We start from the raw sequence: 18,619 nt of genomic DNA, 5'->3' as shown, positions 1-18,619 counted from the left end.
CAAACACTAACAGACATTTGCATTTTTGGGGGACTTGCATAATTTCTGGGATGGTTTGGGGAGAGGTGGGGCAACTCTTAGAATTTTGTATTTTGGACTTGATTGCCACATGTGTACCAAGGATGCTCAAAGTCATAACAAATGAGGGTAGATCATCTCCTGGGAGCAGTGGTCTGTGAGGGTGAGTGGACAAGGTTGGGAGCTTACCTAGACTGACTACAGGTGACAGGCATGCTGGTGTCTAGGCTTAAATACAGCCTGGTCTTTCCACACAGTCCCTGCCTGCTGATCTTGCTTGAAGTGATGCCATCTATATGAAGGTGTCACAAGAACGAAGTGGCTCCCAGAGGGTAGAACTAGAGTTGGTAGAAAAATTTTGGTTCAATGAAGGGAAAAATTTAAGAATTATCAGGTCTGGGGCATGGTGCTAGAAGCTTTAATTTCTCTAGTAAACATGCAAAGGAGGTATCCATGTTGTATCTTATACAAAGGAGGTATTATACTGCGGGACGACAGTATTCAAAGCTCAGGGCCTAGCAATGTGCCAGATGTGCAGTGTTTATTGCGTGGATGAGGCCCAGAAGTTCCAGAAGCAACTCGCACTTCATGCAGCAGTGGTTGGAAGTGGTCTGGCCTGACTTAAGGAGCGTAGCGGAAGGAACACAGCCGTGTGAACAGGCTCTGACCAGGTCCTATTATTAACCCCTTTGAACAGGAGCCACCATCCGTCTCAAGGGGTACCTGTGAGGATTAAACTGGTATTTCCCCAGGCACCATGACCCTCTTCTAACACTTCTCTTCCTACTTTATTTCCCCCAGAGCCCAGTGCCCCCTGCATGCCAGCACTTCCCCTCCAGCTCAAAGCTGCTCTGCAGGGCACAGGCTGGCATGCTGGTCACCACCAGCCCTGCTTCCTACTTCCTAAGCAGACTTCCAAGCTCATTCTTGACCATCATAGAGCTTCCCTGGGGGAGCCTTCCAATCTCACCCTTCAGGCAGGACCACTCTCATTGCATTAATGAGGAAAAGACACCATAGGCAACAGCAGGCTTTATTGTGGGGGACGGGGGGTAGGGGGACTGGTATGGGCAAGCCCCGGGGAAAGCCAGGACCATACACAGGCTGCACTTTCCCATGTCATCTCTGTCCCAGAGTCATCCTAAGGAACTGAGTGTCATGTGCTCCCCACAACACAGGTCCCTACCCCCAGAGTTAGGGTTGGGCCTTCACAGCCTGACTGGAGGACAGCGTCAGAGGCGCCACCTGGTGGTGCCGGAGACACACCAGAGGGAAGGAGTTGGGGGCAGAGCTGGTGGAAATTACTGTCTTAGGTGCCACGCCCCACTGACAGGGTGAGTCCTGAGAAGAGGTCCCCAAACTTGGAGAGGGGGTTGTCTTTGGGGGTAACTACCCCAGGTCTTCAGAGACCAGAAACATCTTGCTTCTGGCTAAAAGCTTGGGCAATCGTTCCATGTGTTTTGTGGTTTCTCATTTCCAAAAGGGATGAAGTCACAGTGGGCAGTGAATTGAGTGGACCCTCAAGACTAAAATGCAAAATGGTAAACAGGACGAATGTCCGAGAAGGGAATCCTAATGGGTACAACTTATTTTAGTGGTTTCAGCCCGGAGTTCAGCTGAATTGTGGTCTCCTCTCAGACCTGTGGGGCAGGTTCCCCTTTCTCTCCACACCAGTGGGCTGGCTGCGGAAGGGAGCTCTTGATTCTGTTTTCAGAATTGCTCTAAATGGCAGAGCTGTGCATCCCTCCCTCTCCCCATTCCTTCTTATCCTTATTTTCCTCCCCTCCCTTCCTTTTGCTCTCCAAAGTCTGAAATCACAAGTGGGTCATCCTGTCCCCCACTTCACCCCATGCCCCCTACAGACTTCTTCCCTGCTTCCCAGCCTCCCCACCCCCTGCAGGAGTAGCCTGGTAGAAGAGGCCCACTAGTTGCATGGCTAAAATGACCAGCCAGGGCAGCCCTGGTGTGAGTCCACTGAGCCAGTGGACCAGTGTCCTGAGATGAGTCTCTGAAGATGTCCCAAGTGGGGCACATAGCAGATAGTGAGTCACAAAACCTTGTGGTCACCTCAGCAGGTGGTTGGTAGTTCAGAGCTAATGCAGCGGAAGGCACCCTTTAACAAGGTAGATCTGTGTTCAAGGTACAGGGTGTGTGTTCAACAGGTATCTGTTGACTGATGGGTGGAGGGATCCAAGCTGCCTAGCAAGATGAGATCTCCCTGTCCCTCCGCCTCAGGAGTGACTAGAAAGGATTTCTCCAAGAGCTGGCTGGGAGACTCCCTAGGTCCTTCCTGGGCAGTGGTGATGATTACTTCTGAGGCCCATGGGAGGGGGCTGAGCAGGAAAAGCAACTGGCCTGCATTCTTTGCCTGAGGGCCACTGATTAGAGGGGCCAGCTCTGGGTGAAGGCAAAGAGAAGAGAGGTGATCCAGACCAGTCCAGATGCTTCCATTGCCCACTCCACCCCCTCTTACCCCACTAGTTTGCTCCACTGGATGGTACTGAAAAATGGGTGGGACTTGAGTTTGTTGACGCCGCCTCCTCCAGCGCCCAGGCGCCGAGTGGGATCAAACTGCAGCAGCTGCGGAGAAAGGCCCCGTCAGCACTCAGCAGGCCTTCCCGGCCCCATTGCTGAGGCCTGGGCTGACCTCCAGGGAGCCCAGCCTCCATGGCTCCTGGGGCTCACTCTCTGCCAGCCCAGTTTTACCCTGGGGGACATTGGTGGTGTTTGGCCACCAACACACAGAAATTTATTGTCCCTATTACCCTCCTGTACCCACATCAGACATCTAGTACGCAGCACAGCTTGTTCACACACAGAGTTCTACCCTCCTAGCGCCCGCCCACAGGCCAAGCGACCTCCCTGGGCTGGCTGTACCTCACCTCTCTCAGCAGGGAGGCCGCTGGGTGACTGAGCCACTCGGGCAGCTGGAGCTGGGTGTGCGGCTGGATTCCTGAGGGGTGGCTCTGGGACAGTGTCTGGAAAACACAGGGAGGGGTCTCTGAGGAGACAACCCCAGGAAAGTCTGTACACTCCAGTGGCAGCCAGGATTTTATTGATCCCCGTGTCACATCCCATGGGGATGATGATGATCATGTTATGTTGATCGTGGCCTTTTGCTTTGCATCTACTGTATGCCAGGCTGTGGAAGATGCCTGCCATCCATTATCCATAATTTCCACAACAAGCCTCAAAGTAAGTATTAGTATCCCCATTTTAAAGACAGGAAGCAGGCTCAGAGAGGTAAAGGGACTTGTGCTGAGTTCAGGGTTTGAACCCAGGTCCCTCTGGCTCTAAGCTTGCTAGAAGCCTCGACCTTGGGTTGCAATCAGGGCAGGCACTCTATTAGGAACAGCACTGGAACTTGTGTCCTTATAGAAAAAAAGTCTCCACAGGCAGCTCATTTGACAGCAGGCCATGGCATGCTACCGTCAGGGCCAAGGCAGACCTGAGACAAGGGAAGACCTCTCCATGCTCCAGAAGGGGGCAGCTGTGGAGAGCAGAGAGGTCTGTCTGGAGGTCAGGAAGAGCTGCAAGAAGCAACTGGGAGGAAGTCAGGAGCCCTGGGCTAGGCAGGCGGCGGGAGACCAAGAGGAGAGAACCACTGTCTGGGGATATTTGCAGCCAGGGCTCTCAGAGGCCCCGGCTATGGGACAAAAGCAGGAGGGAGCCAGCATGGACTGGTTGGATCTGGACTTCAGGTCACACTGCATCCACTCCTCCCATTTCTTGCTCAGATGCAGTTTGGCCTCTCCCTTTCTGCCGGACCTAACCAGCCCTGGGTGCAGTGCTGAGTTCACGGGGGAGGACAGAGGGCAGAGGCTGCCAGCCTGAACAAGGGTGTTTGCAGGGGGAACCCTGAGCTCTTGGCCGACCCAGGCTGCACAGAGCAGCTGCTGGCCTGCATGAAGGAGGCCCTCTCTCTTGTCCTCCAACCAAAGTCTGGGGGTTACAGCCCAGAAGGGTGTGGATGGGAGAGTGAATAGTGGGGAGAAGAAGCTCAGGGGAAGAGTAAGTGGCGTTCCAGGGAAGAAGGGCTGTGTCAAATCCCACCCTCCCACCAGACCTAGGCCCGAGCATTCTCTTCCAGAAACCTTCCCTGACTATTCCAACTCAACTTTCATTCATATAAGTTGACAGTCTCACTAGCTACAGCCACTAGTGTGGTGGAGGTGCTAAATGTGTCCATGGCCTTGGTGGGAGTGGATTTCTGTGTCTCTCATGGCCTGTGGGGGCAGCTGGAGGGACAGCTGTGTTGGCAGGACACCTGGCCCAATGGCCAGGTCTTGGAGACCCGGCAGCCCTAGCCCCAACACTGGCTGGTTGGACTAAGCCCAGCCCGTCCCGCACTCAGTGACACCCCCCAGGGCTCCACACCCTGCCCAGCTACTCACCATTCCAGTCAGCAATTCATAAAGTAGAGACCCAAAGCTCCACCAGTCACAGGCTTCTGTCAGCTCAGAAATCCCTCCCACCTCTGTGGGAACAAGAAGGCACATGTCCCAGCCTCAACCAAGAGGGCAAGTCTCCACTCTACTCATCCCACCCAGACACGGCCCATTCCCTCAGCCTCCAGCTCAGCCCGCACCAAGGCACCCAAGATCTAGGGGCTCCCAGGCCCGCTCCCTTCTTGCCTGGGGCGCTGTAGAGGTTGTCCAGAGCCTCCCTGCAGCATTGGGGCTCCACCTCTGACCACTGGCCAAAATACGTGAGCTGGATGTGACCTTCCATCCAGTGTGTGCAGGGCAGAATAAGGGGGACAAAAATTGCAGTTAGTCACTGTTGAGCAGCTGGTATGCGGGAGGGTACTCCAGGGATCCCCCCAACAGTCACAAGGCAGGAGCCAGGGACTGCACTGGGCAGAGCCTCCCTAGGGGCATAGCCCCCGGAAGCAACCAGGTATTCATAGCAGCTGCTGCCCTGGACTAGTAGCGGGAAGGGACTTGTTTCCCAGGCTCAATCTTGGCCAACCAGACCAGCAGAGTTCTGTGTGAAAGGGCTGGGGGAGGCAGGGCAAGAAGCAGACAGCCCCTGCGGTCCCGTTGACTTTGGGGAGCTCTTGTTCTCTGTCTTGGGGCTTTGGGAGCCCCCATCTGAGGGGTGGGGTAGGGTGAGGGTGGCCTACTCCCCTCCCCCAGGCCTGGGGCACCTACCTGCCTGGTCCAGGAGCAGGTTCCGGGGATTGAGGTCCCGGCACAGCACCCCCTGCTCGTGCAGTGCCTCCAGGGCCACCAGCGTCTCAGCCGCCCACTGCTTCACCTGCTCTTCCCTCACACTCCAGGAGCCCCCGCCACACCCCAGGCTGGCCCCATCCGCTGAGGGGCGGCTCTGACCTCTGCCTCTGCCACAGCTCTCCAGCACCCGGCCGGCCCCCTCGCGAACCCAAGGGAGCCCCCAAGAGGACCCCATGTCAAGGCTCTTGGCAGGTCCCCGCCTGGCTTGGAAGTGCAGGCGGCCACTTGGAGCCTTCGGAAGGTCCGAGGAGCAATTAGTACTAGTCCTGGCTGAGGGTTTGCCTTCAGCCTCTCTCTGGGGTCTGATGGATGGGGCCTCCCTGGCTGGGGGGAGGCTCCGAGAAGTCCATGGAGGCTCCAGGGGGATTCTGTCCTGCAGGTGCGTGTGGCCCAGGGGGTGCAGCGCTGGCGTTCCGAGGCTGACGGGGGAGTTGAGCTGAGCCTTCATCCTTTCCAGGCTGGAACCAGACCTGAGCCCAGACTGTTGGGGGCACGCCTGGGAGAGCAGGTGGGACCAGAGAGTGCCTCCTGGGCCATGCAGAGGGAGCGGCAAGCATGGGGGCAGGGGAGAAGAAGAGTGTGGACACCAGGTCCCTGTCCCATTCCTGCCTCCCCTCTGTCTTGGGCAGGGACTCTCTGCCTTCCAGGTCCTCACCTCTGCTCCCTCCCTCCCTCAGCCTAGCATGCCCTCTCCCTCCTCTGGACTCACCTAGAGGGCCCAGCCTCACAATATGGCATGAAATAGGTGCTTAACCCCTAAGGAGATGTAAATTACTGTTAATGTCCTTGGTTTGGGTGGTGGGTTCACTGGTGTTCAATATGTTATAATTTTTTTTTTCTTTTTTAGGGAGAATGGTATAATAAAATTTAAGTAAGTGAAATAAAAGGCCAGGCATGGACCTGTGATGACTATATGTCATGACCGAAGGATGTGTACCTCATTAAAAAAAAAATCATCAGGGCCGGCCCCGTGGCTTAGCGGTTAAGTGCACGTGCTCTGCTGCTGGCCGCCCAGGTTCGGATCCCGGGCGCGCACCAATGCACTGCTTGTCTGGCCATGCTGAGGCCGCATCCCACATACAGCAACTAGAAGGATGTGCAGCTATGACATACAACTATCTACTGGGGCTTTGGGGAGAAAAAGGGAAAAAAAAAAAAAGGAGGAGGATTGGCCATAGATGTTAGCTCAGAGCCGGTCTTCCTCACACACACACACAAAATCATCACTCTAATGGGTGATCAATGAATGTCTGTTATGTGCCCCAGTTCCTCTCCTTACAGCTTCAGTCACCGCCACATCACATGGCCGTTCTTAGGGAAGGGTACAGACTAGAAGAATGAAGAGAGCCAAGACTGGAGAAAATGGTAACAAAGAGGACATCTGCATAAATGCTCTCTCGCCCGGCCAGGATGTCATCCTCCTCCTCAGGACATCCCCTGTCCCCTTGGCACCACACAGAGGCCCACAAGAGCCCGATCCTGCCATCATCCTCCAGAACGCCTGGGTCCCCCGGCAAGTGCTACACATCTGGGGCAAGTCACCCTCCTCCCCAGGGCCTAGCATTTTAAGAGGATGAAAGAGGATAACATCCCAAAGGCCTGAGGCGCTGACAGAGGCCCCTCAGGCCCCCTCACCTTGCACATGCTCCAGGTGCAGGAAGATGGAGTCCTCACTCACGAAGTACCGCAGCAGCTTGGTCATGTAGGGGACACCATGCGGGATGATGGTCAGCCGCTCCCGGCTCGCCACATGGCACCTGGACAGGCTCTGGGGTGGGGGCAGGGCAGGCAGATCAGCCGGGGACAGGCCAGAGGCTGCTCTGCTAGGGGATGTTACAGCCCCGGCTTCAGGGGCAACTGGATAAGGGATCGGAGCCACCTCGAGGAGCAACTGCCTCCCCCAGTTCCTGACCTGGCCCTCACCCCTATTTACACCATGGAATCCAGGTCCTCCACCCTCTGGGCAAAGGATGATGCAGGATGTGTGTGTCTGCCTGTGTGGAAGGCACGGGGCATGCTCAAGGGCAGAACAAGCAGCTTTTGGATTTGGAAGGAGCAGGGACTTCAGATACAGGTTCTGGGTTGGGGGTTCCTCAGAGGGTGGGGGTCCCAGGAGCTCTGAGAAAGTCCCAAGGGGAATGCAGAATGGCAGGGGGCTGGGCGGCACCTGCCTTCACCACGAAGGTCCCTCCAGTTGCTGGGTCCTGGACCAGCTGCACCTGCCGAGGTCCAAGAGGCAACAGTCAAGGCACATGCTAGTTCCTGGGGTTCCAGGGCCCCAGCCCCAGCCCCCCAGGTTCCTCCACTGAGGCCAACTCACTCCACGGGCAGGGCAGAGAGGGCAGTTTTGGTGGTGCAGAGTATGCCCCCTGCCCCCGCAAGCTGACATCTATCCTGTCCTGCTCATCCACCCTTGTTAGACCTGCAGATCTTAGCTCCGGTGCCACCTCCTCCAGGATGCCTTCTCAACCCTCAGGTCGGGCTGGGGCCCCTAATCTGTCTTCAGTGCTCTCTGGGCTCACCCTGAGAGGAGCGCTGTCACACTGCATCTAGTTTCCTGTCTCCCCACTGGATTGTGAGCTCCGTGAGGGCAGGGACCACACTGTCCAGCTCTGCATTCCCAGAGCCCTGCACAGCGCAGGGATGCAGTAGGTGCTTCACGCATGTGTGGTGAGTGGTCCATCCTGCAGAGTTGGAGGGTGTCACGGCTGGAAGGGACCTCAGAGCCAGTCACCTTCTCTGATCTCTAGTTTTACAGGTGAACAAGCTGAGGCTCTGGGGAGTGTGGCACCAGATCACCCACAGGCTGAGCTGGGCCGGGAACACACAGCCTTCACATGCTGCTTCAGGTCTCTTCCTCTGCCCGCTCCACCCCTTCTTTTAAACAGTCTTTCTCCCTGGAGGCTGTCTTTGAGCAGCAGGCTCCTTCTCCTGTTGCTTTGGGCTAGAGGCAGGGGTCTGCCAACTGCTGGTTCAGGGCCTTGTTTGGAGTTGGGCCCGGACTCATCTCCGTGGTGAGCAGGGGTGGACCCCAGCCATAGGAGAGGGCACACCAGGTGTGTTGGGGCAGGAAGGCAGAAGATTCGGCCCAGATGAGGGGCAGGTGGGGGCAAGACCGGCACCCTGGTGTTGTGACTCCTCGGCCGTCTGCCTGACCCGCAGTCACTCCCCATGGTGGTGGGTGAGAGCCCGGCTCTGAGGCCAGGCCACTGGGCAGTGATGAAGGCTGCAGCCTGGGATTGGGGTGGGAAAGGGGCACTGGGTTTAGCTCTTGGGTGAGTGAGATGATTTTCTCATCTACCAAACAGGAATTATAAATGCCCACCTTCCCTCACCCTTGGTTTGTTGAGACCACAAATGGGAAGGCCCTTTGTGAATGTAAAGGCTGTGAGAATGCCAGTTTTCACATTTGCCAAATCACATTGCCTCTCTGGACCTTATTCTTCTTAACTGCAAAGTGGGGTCATGGCAGTGCCTCCTTCGGAAGGTCATTAGGAGGATTCTAGCAAAGCAGATAACTCAAGGATAGCTGCAGCCTGTGCGTGCCATCCAACATGCCCTCAATAATCTGTCGTGATGATGATTATTGTAGAGAAACCCCACAGTGGCTATAGAGCCCTTACTCCGTGCTAGGCACTTTATATAGATTATTTAATTTTATTCCCATAGCTCTACCAGGTGAGTGTTACTAGTGACCTATTTTATTGATGAAGAAATTGAGGTTCAGAGAGGTTCTGTTGCCTGTGGTCCCACTGCTAAAAAGTGGTAGAGACAGGATTTGAATCCAGGCAGGCTGATCCCGGAGCCCTGGAGACTTAACTGCAACTGGGGGCACAACCAGGTGACCTTGGCACGTGTCTTCCCCTCTGGGCCTCAGTTTCCCCATCATCAGAGAAATGAAGGTGGGGGACTAGATGAGCGCCAGGGCCCTTCCTGCAGCAGGAGTAAGGCATCCCTTCTGACCACCAGAGGTCTCTCCTCCCACAGCCAGAGCCTGGCCCCAGCTCCTTAACTAAATTCGTGCAATGTTTAAAAAAGAAAGGAAGAAAACTCTGGGGTCATTTAGGAGAACAGAGTTTCCCACAAGTATTGACACACTGGATAATTCCCCACTGTCCCTCGCCAAGTGGGATTCCCTACCACCTTGTCCTGGGCAAGGCCTTCTCATTGACAGAGTCCAAAACAACAGCAGTGAAGGTTGGGGAAGCACGAAATAAAACTTGATCAGTACATTGAAACAAATGTGTTAATATATACCTAAACCTACCTACCTACAAAGAATTAGACCAAAACGTTAACAGTAATTGTCTTGGAGTTAGGTAGGATGGTGGGGAATTTTTTTTTTTTCTGTTTCATTACATCTGCAAACAGTTGTGGAGGGAGCATTTCCCCATTACATCAAGCAAACAAAAAAATCCCCTTCCCCTTTTGCTCAATACTATAACAGACAGAGCACCAACTCTTCACTTGAACTCTATGAACCTCAGTTTCATTCTCGGTAAGACAATTATTAAAATGTAGCACTGTCCAATAGAACTTTCTGCCATGATGGAAATATTATATATCTGCACTGTCCAATACAGAAGCCATTAGCCATATATGGCTATCAAGCCCTTGAAACGTGCTGGTGCAACTGAGAAACAGAATACTTATTAATTTTAATTTAAATAGTCTTATGTGCATAGTGACTACTATATTGCATCGCACAGTATAATGGTTTTTTCCCCAGGGCAACTGAGAGGGTTTAATGCAACAGCTTTGCAAATAAGAACGTGACTTATGAATGTCACGTGAATATTGCAATTGGAAAGTGGAAGGCAGTCCTGGGTGCCTGCTCTCACCTTCCTACAAAGGGAAATCTTTTTTTTAAAAACAGAAACCCACTGAGTTCTTGAATGTGGGGACAATTAAAGCTTTGGTGAAACACGTTAGCCCTTTCTTTAAAAATGCCCAAACTAGGGGCCAGCCAGGTGGCATAGTAGTTTTAAGTCCACGCATTCCGCTTTGGCAGCCCAGGGTTCACAGGTTCGGATCCTGGGCGCAGATCTACTCCCCGCTCATCAAGCCATGCTGTGGCAGCATCCCATACACAAAATAGAGGAAGATGGGCACAGATGTTAGCTCAGAGCTAATCTTCCTCAGCAAAAAGAGGAGAATTGGCAATGGATGTTAGCTTAGAGCCAGTCTTCCTCACCAAAAGAAAAAAAAATGCCCAAAGTATCAAAATCCCAGGAGGAATCTCTCATGGAGCAAATAAGTCCAAAAGTTTTGAAACATGTTCTCAAACTCCAAGGCCCACAAGGGCCAGGCATGTGAGCCAAGTGGGCAGGGGGGGACAGGAGAGACCAGAGGGCTGGTGCCCCAGTAAAGCAGGCAGCCCCTCCTCCACTCCCTGCTTCCAGGCAGAAGTGTGAGACAGCATTTCCAGATCCTCCGATTTTTCAGGAGAAGCAGGAAATCTGGACTTCTATATGAAACCTGCCAATTTTTAAATGTTGGTAACTAATAATAATAAAAAAAGCACCCCTGTGTTTGAGCCAAAAAACAAGAAGTGACTTGGGTGGCTTTTTTCTTCCCCGTCCCTGACTCAGAGCCTGGCTCCTGGACAAGGCTCACCAAACACGAGGCTCAGCAAATACGCGGCTCAGCAAATACGCGGTGATGTCTCCAAGGCCCCCCACACTCCTTGAGAGCAGACCCCTGGGTATCTGGCCAGCTGCTTACCTAGTCCCTGAGCCACCCACCTCGCTGTTCCCTGCCACCCCCTAGCCCTGCTAGTATCTCTTCAACCCCTAGAAACCCCCTCCCCAGCCCAGTTAACCCTAACAACTGGGCATCTTTGAGGGCACTCAGGCTTCCTGAGCGAACCCTCTGCTCCTCCCGGGCTCTGCAGGCTGCTGCTGGCTGGCAGTGCCCTCCTGCCTGAATCTGCCTGGGCAGAGCTATGGAATGGAACACTGTGACAGCACATCCAGGCCTGGCTGCAGGGACTGGGACCCACTGGCCTTAGCACCTCTCCTAATTTGGGGAAACTGGTGTTCCTGGCTTGGGAACAACACAGGAAAGAAGGCAAGATCTCAGGAGGGAGGTGGAGTAGGTAAGTTGAGTGCCCAAGAAAGGATGAAAAAGGAAAGAACAGCAAGCTCCAGACAGAATGGTTGAACTTGGCCTTATTTTGTGCTTTCCATATGCACAGGCCTCAGAACACTGGACTCTGAAATGAAAATGCTTTGCATATGCGTGTCCTGGGGTTAAACAAATTCGGGGAATTCTGTCATAGACCTCCCTCTTGGAAACTCATGGTGTACATTTGCATCCTAAAAGCTCTGAAAACTCCTATAATTACAAAAACTAAGTAATGTAACTTTAACCCACTGTTTCCCAGACTTGCTTGACCCGGAACCCCTCTCTCCATAACAGGTATGGTTCCGTGGGATCCCATATGGGTAAATGGTGGCGGCAGTCACCTCCCCAGCCTGTCTGTGGGAGGACTGTGCTTGGCTGAGCCACGTGGACGAGTGCAGCGGGAAGGCCCGTGCAGATGGAAGCTGGCTGGGCCTTGCCTGACAGACTGGGGCCTGTTCCAGGGACCTGGGAGAAGCAGCTGGAGCAAAGCTGGGGGACGGGAAGGCTGCAGGCCTCCCGACTTGCTCTTGTCACCAGCATTTAGAGCCATCACACATGTATCAAATGTTTTAGCGTGTGCCAGGCCTTTCCCAAAAATTATTTCATTTGAGTTCCCACATCACCCCATGGGGGGAGGATTCTCCCCCTACTTACAGATGAGGAAACCAACGCTCAGAGAGGGGAAGGGACTTGCCCGTGGTCATCCTGTGCATTGCCCAGACACCATCTCATCCTCTGGCGTGTGAGGAAGCACACAGTCATCTCCTTTTCTCTGTGGGCTCCCAGGCCCGTTAAATCCCCCAGCGAATGTTTAAATTACAGACTCCCGGGCTTGACCCTAGAAATTCTGACTCGACAGGCCTAGGGTGGGACCTGGGCATCTGTGTTTTTAGGAAGCTCCCCAGGTGATTCTGATAAATAGCCAGTTTGAGAAAGAATGGCTTTAGTGACTCCTCAGGTATTCCTGGTTGGGGCCGAGGGCAATCGAATGTGGCCTCAAATCTCATTTGACCCAACCATATGTCCTTCTGATTCTTCCATTCTAATGAGTATTCCAGGTATGGGTTGGGATGTCAGCTCCTGTCTGCCCGGAATCAAGGGAAGGGGTCCCAGAGGGGGACAGGATGAGGGTGGGGGTGCCAAGGGAGAAGGGGCAGAGCTGCCAAGGCCCTGGACAATGCACCGGCCAGCTTGGACCCTCTGCTGGACAGGTTTCTGGAGATGAGCACATTCCCACCACAAGAACTTCTTGGCTGTGCCTGGTGGGGAGACTGTTGGCCGCAGCCCTGGGGTGCAGAGTGAGTGCAGAGTGAGGGCCTGTGGGAAGCAGGAAGTGGGAGTGGGCAGGGCAGTGCATGCTGGCAGGGTGCCCTGGGCACAGCTTCTCCTGTGGCTTCTGTCTTGAATCTCCGAGGAAGCGGTTTTCTGTGTCTGAGCTGGAGGGCCGTGTAGAGGGGCCTTCTGCCTCTTCTGTTCCCGTTTCCTTTCTAGGACCTGACTGTGTGTACTGAGGTGGGGGAGGGGTGGGGAACTGCTGGACACAGCTGCTCTCCTCCTCTTGGACCCTCTGACCCCCTTTCCAGCCCCCTCTGGAGGAGTAGGGGGTAGCTGCTCTCTCCCCACCCGCCGCCCCCAATCGCACACACCATCTCCTCCCACACCGCAGGTGTCTGCTCACTCACCTTCTCGATGACCCCGACCACCCTGCAGCCCCTCAGCTGCTCCAGGGCAGAGCTCAGCGTGCGGATGGGCCGGAGCCTCAGGCTGCTGAAACCCTGGAGGTGGGAGACAGGCCATGTAGCCTCAGGGCCCAGCCCTCCTCAGCCACCGCCTTCTCACCAGGCAGCGGGCAGGGCCTCTGGCTGCCAGGAGAGCAGTGGCCACAGCAGGCAGGACTGGGGTACAGGCAGACCTCACCTCATAGGGACAGGCTGAGTGGAGAAGCTGGCCCTGACAGGTGGGGGGCCCACACTGGTCCAGGGTGGCCACACGGCCCTCTTCACTCAGCCCCCGCCCAGCCATCCTCCAAGGCCCAGGGAGTTCTCGAGGCTTCAGAAACACTCTCTTGAAAGCCCCATCCACAGGAGGCAGATGCTCCCGGGGGTGGGCAAGTAACCTGGGAACATGTGGGTCTCAGGGAACACGCCTCAAAGACCAAGGCATGTGGCCCAGCCACCTGCTTTGGGGAAAAGCAGCTTATAAGATGCAGCGAGCCTAGGAGGTATCTGTGTGCATGTCTGTGCCCACCTGTGGGTGTGAGAAGTGTGCGTGCATTTTCAACCCTCTCTGAGTGCCCACTGGTTAGGAAAAGCCATACGGGGAGAGTACTTGTGCACATTTGTGTCATGCTTGCGTTCACGTGTGTGTGTGTGTGCACGTGGGCATTCATGCTCCAGATACTCACTGGGGCCCATTCAAACACAAACAGATCTGGGAGACTGAGCGTGAACACACGGGAGCATGTGTACGAGCCGTGTGTGAGGGTGGGGAGATGTGTGCATGTACTCTGTGAGGGCGCGACACTGGACTGGAGATGATTCACTAAGCGTCTGAAAACGAATGAACTAAGGAGGGTGTGGGGGAGAGAGGGAGCCAGAGGCCAGCAGGAGGGACAACCCCGGCACCCACCACGGCCGCCCTGCCTTGCAGCCCAGGATGTGAGGAGAGGGCTCTCTGGCCATGGGTAGGGGTGGGGAGCTCAGCTATCTCCCCTCAGAACCCCCAGGCCTTTGGGGAAGGGTCTCCTCACCGTGCCAGGGCTGCTTCCACTGCCCAGTGTCCTCTGCAGGTGACAGTTGAAGATCTCCTCTGCCCGCCGCAGGTACTTGGTAATTTTCAGCTTTACAGCCTCACGTCGCTCCTTGTTGGGGTCAACTATAGGGGAAAGGGGTCCCCAGGACCCACCTCCCGTCTTAGAGGGTTGGGGTTCCGGCTCCCCTTGGCTGTCCTCTGCCCTCCACAGGAGACAGCACCTCTTTCTGAGGCTGGTCAGCAGATTCTGACCCCACATCTGTTCTTGAGCCCATCCTCTGGGTGGGAGATCAGCAGGGGAGGAGGAAGAAGGCAGATGGCAGGAGAGGTTGGGAATCGCCATCACCCCTCAGCCCACAGCTCTTTACAGTTGGCCCCCACCACCTCGCTGGCTGCCATCACACCCTGGGCAGGGACAAAGTGGGGATTTCCATGTCCATTTCCAGAGAAGGAGACAGAAGCTCCCAGAGACCACACCTTCTTCCATCTCTGAAGCCCAAGAAAAAGGCCAGAGTGGGGATTAGGATTGGGGGACAAAGAAATTCACTGGACAGGCTTGAAGCCCAGGCGTTGAGGGGTCTCATCAGCAGGAAGGTGGAAAGCGTGAATCAGGGCCCGACTCTTCCCCCAGCCTGGCCACCACAGCCCTCAGGGGTCTCAAACCGGCCTCAGGGCCAGGCTCTTCCCCAGCTTGGAAATGCCTGACTGCTCTGCACAGGCCTCCCCTCTCGCCTCTAGGCCTTTGCTGTTCCCTCTCTGGAGTACTACCCAGCCCTTCAGCTGGACAATGTGCCTATCGCTCTTCAGTGCTCAGATTAGAGTTCTGACTTCTAGAAAATACCCTCTGCTGGTCCAACCTGGCCTCAGTTTCCCTCTTCCCTCCCTTCACTTCCTCCTCATTGCTCTTCCCACCTGGGACTATAACTGTCCATCATCAACTCATCACTCTCCCCCAGTCTAATGCAAGCCCCAGAGAGCAGGAGCCCAGCCCAGCCCCAGGGGCAGGCAAGCAGAGTGGGTCAAGCGCCCAGCCCCTGGATCCAAAAATGTTCAAACTCTGCTTTGCCACTGCATAGCTATGGAACCCTAAGCAAGCTACTTAACTGCTTTGTGCCTCAGTTTCCTCATCTGGAAAGTAGGAATAAAAACAGTTCCCATATAGTTGGAACTACACGCAACAACATATACAGTAATTTCTATTGCTGTGAGGCTCAAACAAGTTAACACATGTAAAGCCCTTAGACCAGGGCCTGGTGTAGAGGAACTGCTAGCTGTTATTATTGTTCTTCACAGGGGCCCTGCAGGACCACCATAGAGCCCTGTGCACCTAGCACAGATGGGCGGATGACGGGACGAGCCCCCCGTTGGCCCTTCCCCACTGGCCCCTGCCCAGCCTGGCCCTCACCGTGCACGCCGCGCAGCAGGACATCTACGCCGTTCTGGTAGTGGTTGAAGGCCGCCTCGTAGTCCTCACTGACGTCGCGCTCCAGGGCCAGTCGGATCTGCATGGCTGCATCCACCAGGTAGTCACGTTTCGTCATCTCAGGTGCCCCTGGAGCCACCTGGCTGCGAATCTGCTCCAGATACACACGGGCCTGGGACCGTGCATGCGAGCAGGGCTCAGGATCCAGGCCAGGGCCGGATGGGCACTCGTAGGCCACCAGGCTCATGGCTGCTGCCCTGCGGCTGCAACCTGGAATGAACAGATGCAATAGGGAGGACCTAGCTGGGAACAAAACCCCATCTGCACCCTGGTTTCCCCCAATGAATATTGGGAGTCTAATACTCACCTCCAAGGGCTGGAGGGATCAGAGCTAATGTGGGTAATGTCCCTTCCCTGAGCCAGATCGTTCCTAAGTGGTGGTGGCAACAGAATAATAACATGCTTGGGGCTCTTCTTTTCCATTCAAATGCAGTTCAACAAGTATTTCTGGAGCACCTACTCTATGTTGAGCCCTAGAGAGAGCTGAGGACATTCGTGGCCCAGAGCTGCCTTCAACGGGCCTTCACAGAGCAAACTGGTGTCTAGTACACGGTGAACATATGGAGGCCACACACTCTGAGGCCGAGGCAGGGGCCCTGGGCTCAAAGGCCATTCCTCACACTGTTCCCTCCATCCTGCCTGTTCTGCCCTCCCTACTCCACCTGGGGGAATCTCATTATCCTTCAGGGTTCAGCTCAGTGGCACCTCCCGGAACAGGATGGATTGTCCCTGCTTTATTTCGCTTCCCTTGGTGCTGAGGTCAGTGTGGTCAGCAAGTGAGGACCCCCCACGGAGCGCAGCAGAGAGCTGGGCACAAAGCCAGGCCTTAAAGCCTATGGGCAAATGAAATGACTGAATGGCAGATGCTGGATGGAGTTAGAGGAAGGAGGGCCAACCCAGCCCTAGGGAGGGGATGGCTCTGTCCTCCTGGCTCCGTCTCGCTCGGTCTCTGAGAAGGCCAGGAGGCCACGTGGCCTCCAAGGACTTGACAACAGCTCCTCCCTGAACAGTGTGTGACACAAGTGGCCAAAGGGGTAAGAGCAGGGCTCAGAGAAAGCCCAGCAGAGTTGCCTCTGCTCTCTCAGGCCCTGCTGGGACGGCAGGGACAGATTTCCAACACAGGCCATTTCTGCCTCTCTGGAGAGAGGGAGGAGAGAACAGATGGCGAGTGGGGCGGGGAGGGAACCCACACACCCAAGCCAGCGGTGAGCTGAACCCTGGCCAGGAGGTGGAGGGAGGGAGGCGGGATGCCGCGCCCTCTCTCCTGGGCCCAACCACCCGGGACCTGCAGCTCGGGGCCTGTGTTGGCAGCGCCAAGGCCGATGGGGGGGACTGCTCGAGTCAGGCCCCGGCTTCAGGGGCCACCGCGCCGGGCCGGGTCCTGCGGGGCAGAGCCGCATGGCCACGTGTGGTTACAGAAAGCGGCGCGTCCAGCCCTGGAGTCCCCGGCACACAAGGTGCACCGCCCGCGGGGGTCAGGCCGAGGAAGGCAAGTGGGGGAGTGAGAGGAGGGGGCATCCTCCCCAGGGGGAGGGGAATGGAGGAGGAGCCGGGCAAACACTGTACCTGCCCGAGCCAGGAGCTGGGTCTGCGCGGCCAGATCTACTCCAGCCGCCATCGTCCCTTCACCCCCGCAGGGGACCACGAACCGCGGGCGGCGCCGTGCGCCCTCCAGCCAGGTGCAGGGGTCTGGCCGGATGCAGCGCGGCCATTGGCTGCAGATGAGCTCATCCTCTATCCGTTAGAATAAACCACCAATCAGCGCCCAGCTCGGCTTCTGCCGGCCCTTAAAGCCGCAGCGTCCGGGGTGCGGAGTGCAGGAGCGTGGGTGAAGGGCTGGGCGGGGCGGGGCGGGGCGGGGGGTAGGAGTGTTTCGGGGAGGAGGTCCGTAATCACCCAGCGATGCGAGAGGGGCTGCTTCAGAAATCTAGGCCGACCAAAAAGCACACATGCCACTTCCAGGACTTTTCTCATTCATTATCTCATTCATTTATTCAACTATTTAATAATTATGTATTGAGAGACGACTATGCAAGAAGAGCTTGATGCTGAGGTACAGCGATGGAGGAGACGGTGTTTGCTCGTGTCCTCTCGGGGTTTACAGTCTAGTGAGGGATATGGAGATTAAAGAACTAAAGAATACAGTTGCTGTTTCGTCCCCACTGTGATCAGAGTTGTGATAGAGAAGCACCACAGGGGCTTTGAGACTTATAACAAGGGGAGTGACCTCGTCTGGGGTCAGAAGGCTTTGGAGGAAGTGATATCTCAACCCAGAACAGAGACCTACCTGCACCCTAATGCTGCCTGGACTCACACTGTCCTTCGCTAGTGCTCTTGCTCTGCCGGAGACACCTTTTCATACCTTGTCCTTTTCCTGACTCCCAGCCCTCCTCCCCCATCCTCACTCTCAGCCAGAGACGTTGCTTCCTCCTTCCCTTGAAAACATGGGAGCATGGACTCCTACCCTGCCTGCTGTCTGCGACCCGCCAGGTCTGCACCCACATGCTGCCTCCCCACCTCTTTCCATAGATGCCCTGTCTGTGCCCCATTGAAGGCCAGCCTTCCACTTGGGATCAATCCTGTCCTATCACCTACTCCAGGACACTGCTCCAGCAAGTCTCCCCTCTCTCTCCTATGTCGTTAATTTTTGGCTCCCACTGGATCGTTCCCATCGGATACAAATATGATGCTGATTTTCTCATCTTGAAAGCAAAACCAGAAAACAAAACAAAACAACACTCTTGGCCTCACTTCTCCCTCTACCTACCCCCTTGGTTTGCAGCAAAACTCCTCTTTGAAAGAAATGTCTATACTTGCTGTCTCCAGTTTCTCTTCTCCCATTCTTTCTTGACCCCACTCTGATGAGGCTTTCTTCCTCAACATTCCTCTGAAATTGCTCTTGGTCAGGTTACCAATGACCTCTTAGTTGCTAAACCCAAGGGTCATTCTCAGTGCTCACCTACTTGATCTCTCAGGAGCATCTGACCCAGGTGATCACAGCCCACTC

General features: G+C 55.4%; 1 protein-coding gene across 3 annotated transcripts; it reads right to left on the bottom strand.

Moving 5' to 3' along the window:
• Nucleotides 1-212: 212 nt before the first annotated feature.
• RPS6KL1 (ribosomal protein S6 kinase like 1) lies at nucleotides 213-17,241 on the bottom strand. 3 transcript variants are annotated; one of them, XM_087448192.1, is made up of 12 exons: nucleotides 17,179-17,241; nucleotides 15,920-15,982; nucleotides 15,535-15,822; nucleotides 14,128-14,252; nucleotides 13,061-13,153; nucleotides 7,424-7,471; nucleotides 6,888-7,020; nucleotides 5,172-5,780; nucleotides 4,653-4,742; nucleotides 4,413-4,495; nucleotides 2,901-2,996; nucleotides 213-356 (listed from the first exon to the last, which is right to left on the bottom strand). In XM_087448192.1, exons 1-12 carry the CDS (start codon nucleotides 17,228-17,230, stop codon nucleotides 324-326), a joined length of 1,713 nt encoding a protein of 570 aa, XP_087304318.1. In that variant the 5' UTR covers nucleotides 17,231-17,241; the 3' UTR covers nucleotides 213-323. The 3 variants fall into 3 exon arrangements, with proteins under 3 accessions (XP_087304318.1, XP_087304316.1, XP_004426419.2); XM_087448190.1 differs by lacking the exon at nucleotides 213-356 and adding an exon at nucleotides 1,874-2,598; XM_004426362.3 differs by lacking the exons at nucleotides 213-356; nucleotides 15,920-15,982 and adding an exon at nucleotides 1,874-2,598.
• Nucleotides 17,242-18,619: the final 1,378 nt, after the last annotated feature.

This window comes from Ceratotherium simum, chromosome 24 (genome assembly GCF_057802395.1).
Source record: "Ceratotherium simum simum isolate JZ-2026a chromosome 24, ASM5780239v1, whole genome shotgun sequence".
In the NCBI taxonomy this organism is placed as follows: Eukaryota; Metazoa; Chordata; class Mammalia; order Perissodactyla; family Rhinocerotidae; genus Ceratotherium; species Ceratotherium simum.
The sequence above is the reverse complement of the archived record's forward strand: the minus strand, read 5'-3'. Positions and strand labels throughout refer to the sequence as shown.

What these genes read in the sequence shown, in the direction of transcription:
- RPS6KL1 (XM_087448190.1), bottom strand. Translation starts at nt 17,230, where the DNA reads ATGGCGGCTGGAGTAGATCTGGCCGCGCAGACCCAGCTCCTGGCTCGG. An exon ending in CCAGCTCCTGGCTCGGGCAG is followed by an intron (nt 15,983 to 17,178) that starts GTACAGTGTTTG and finishes ACCACCACTTAG; the next exon opens with GAACGATCTGGCTCAGGGAA. An exon ending in CCTGCTGCGCGGCGTGCACG is followed by an intron (nt 14,253 to 15,534) that starts GTGAGGGCCAGG and finishes TTTCCCCTATAG; the next exon opens with TTGACCCCAACAAGGAGCGA.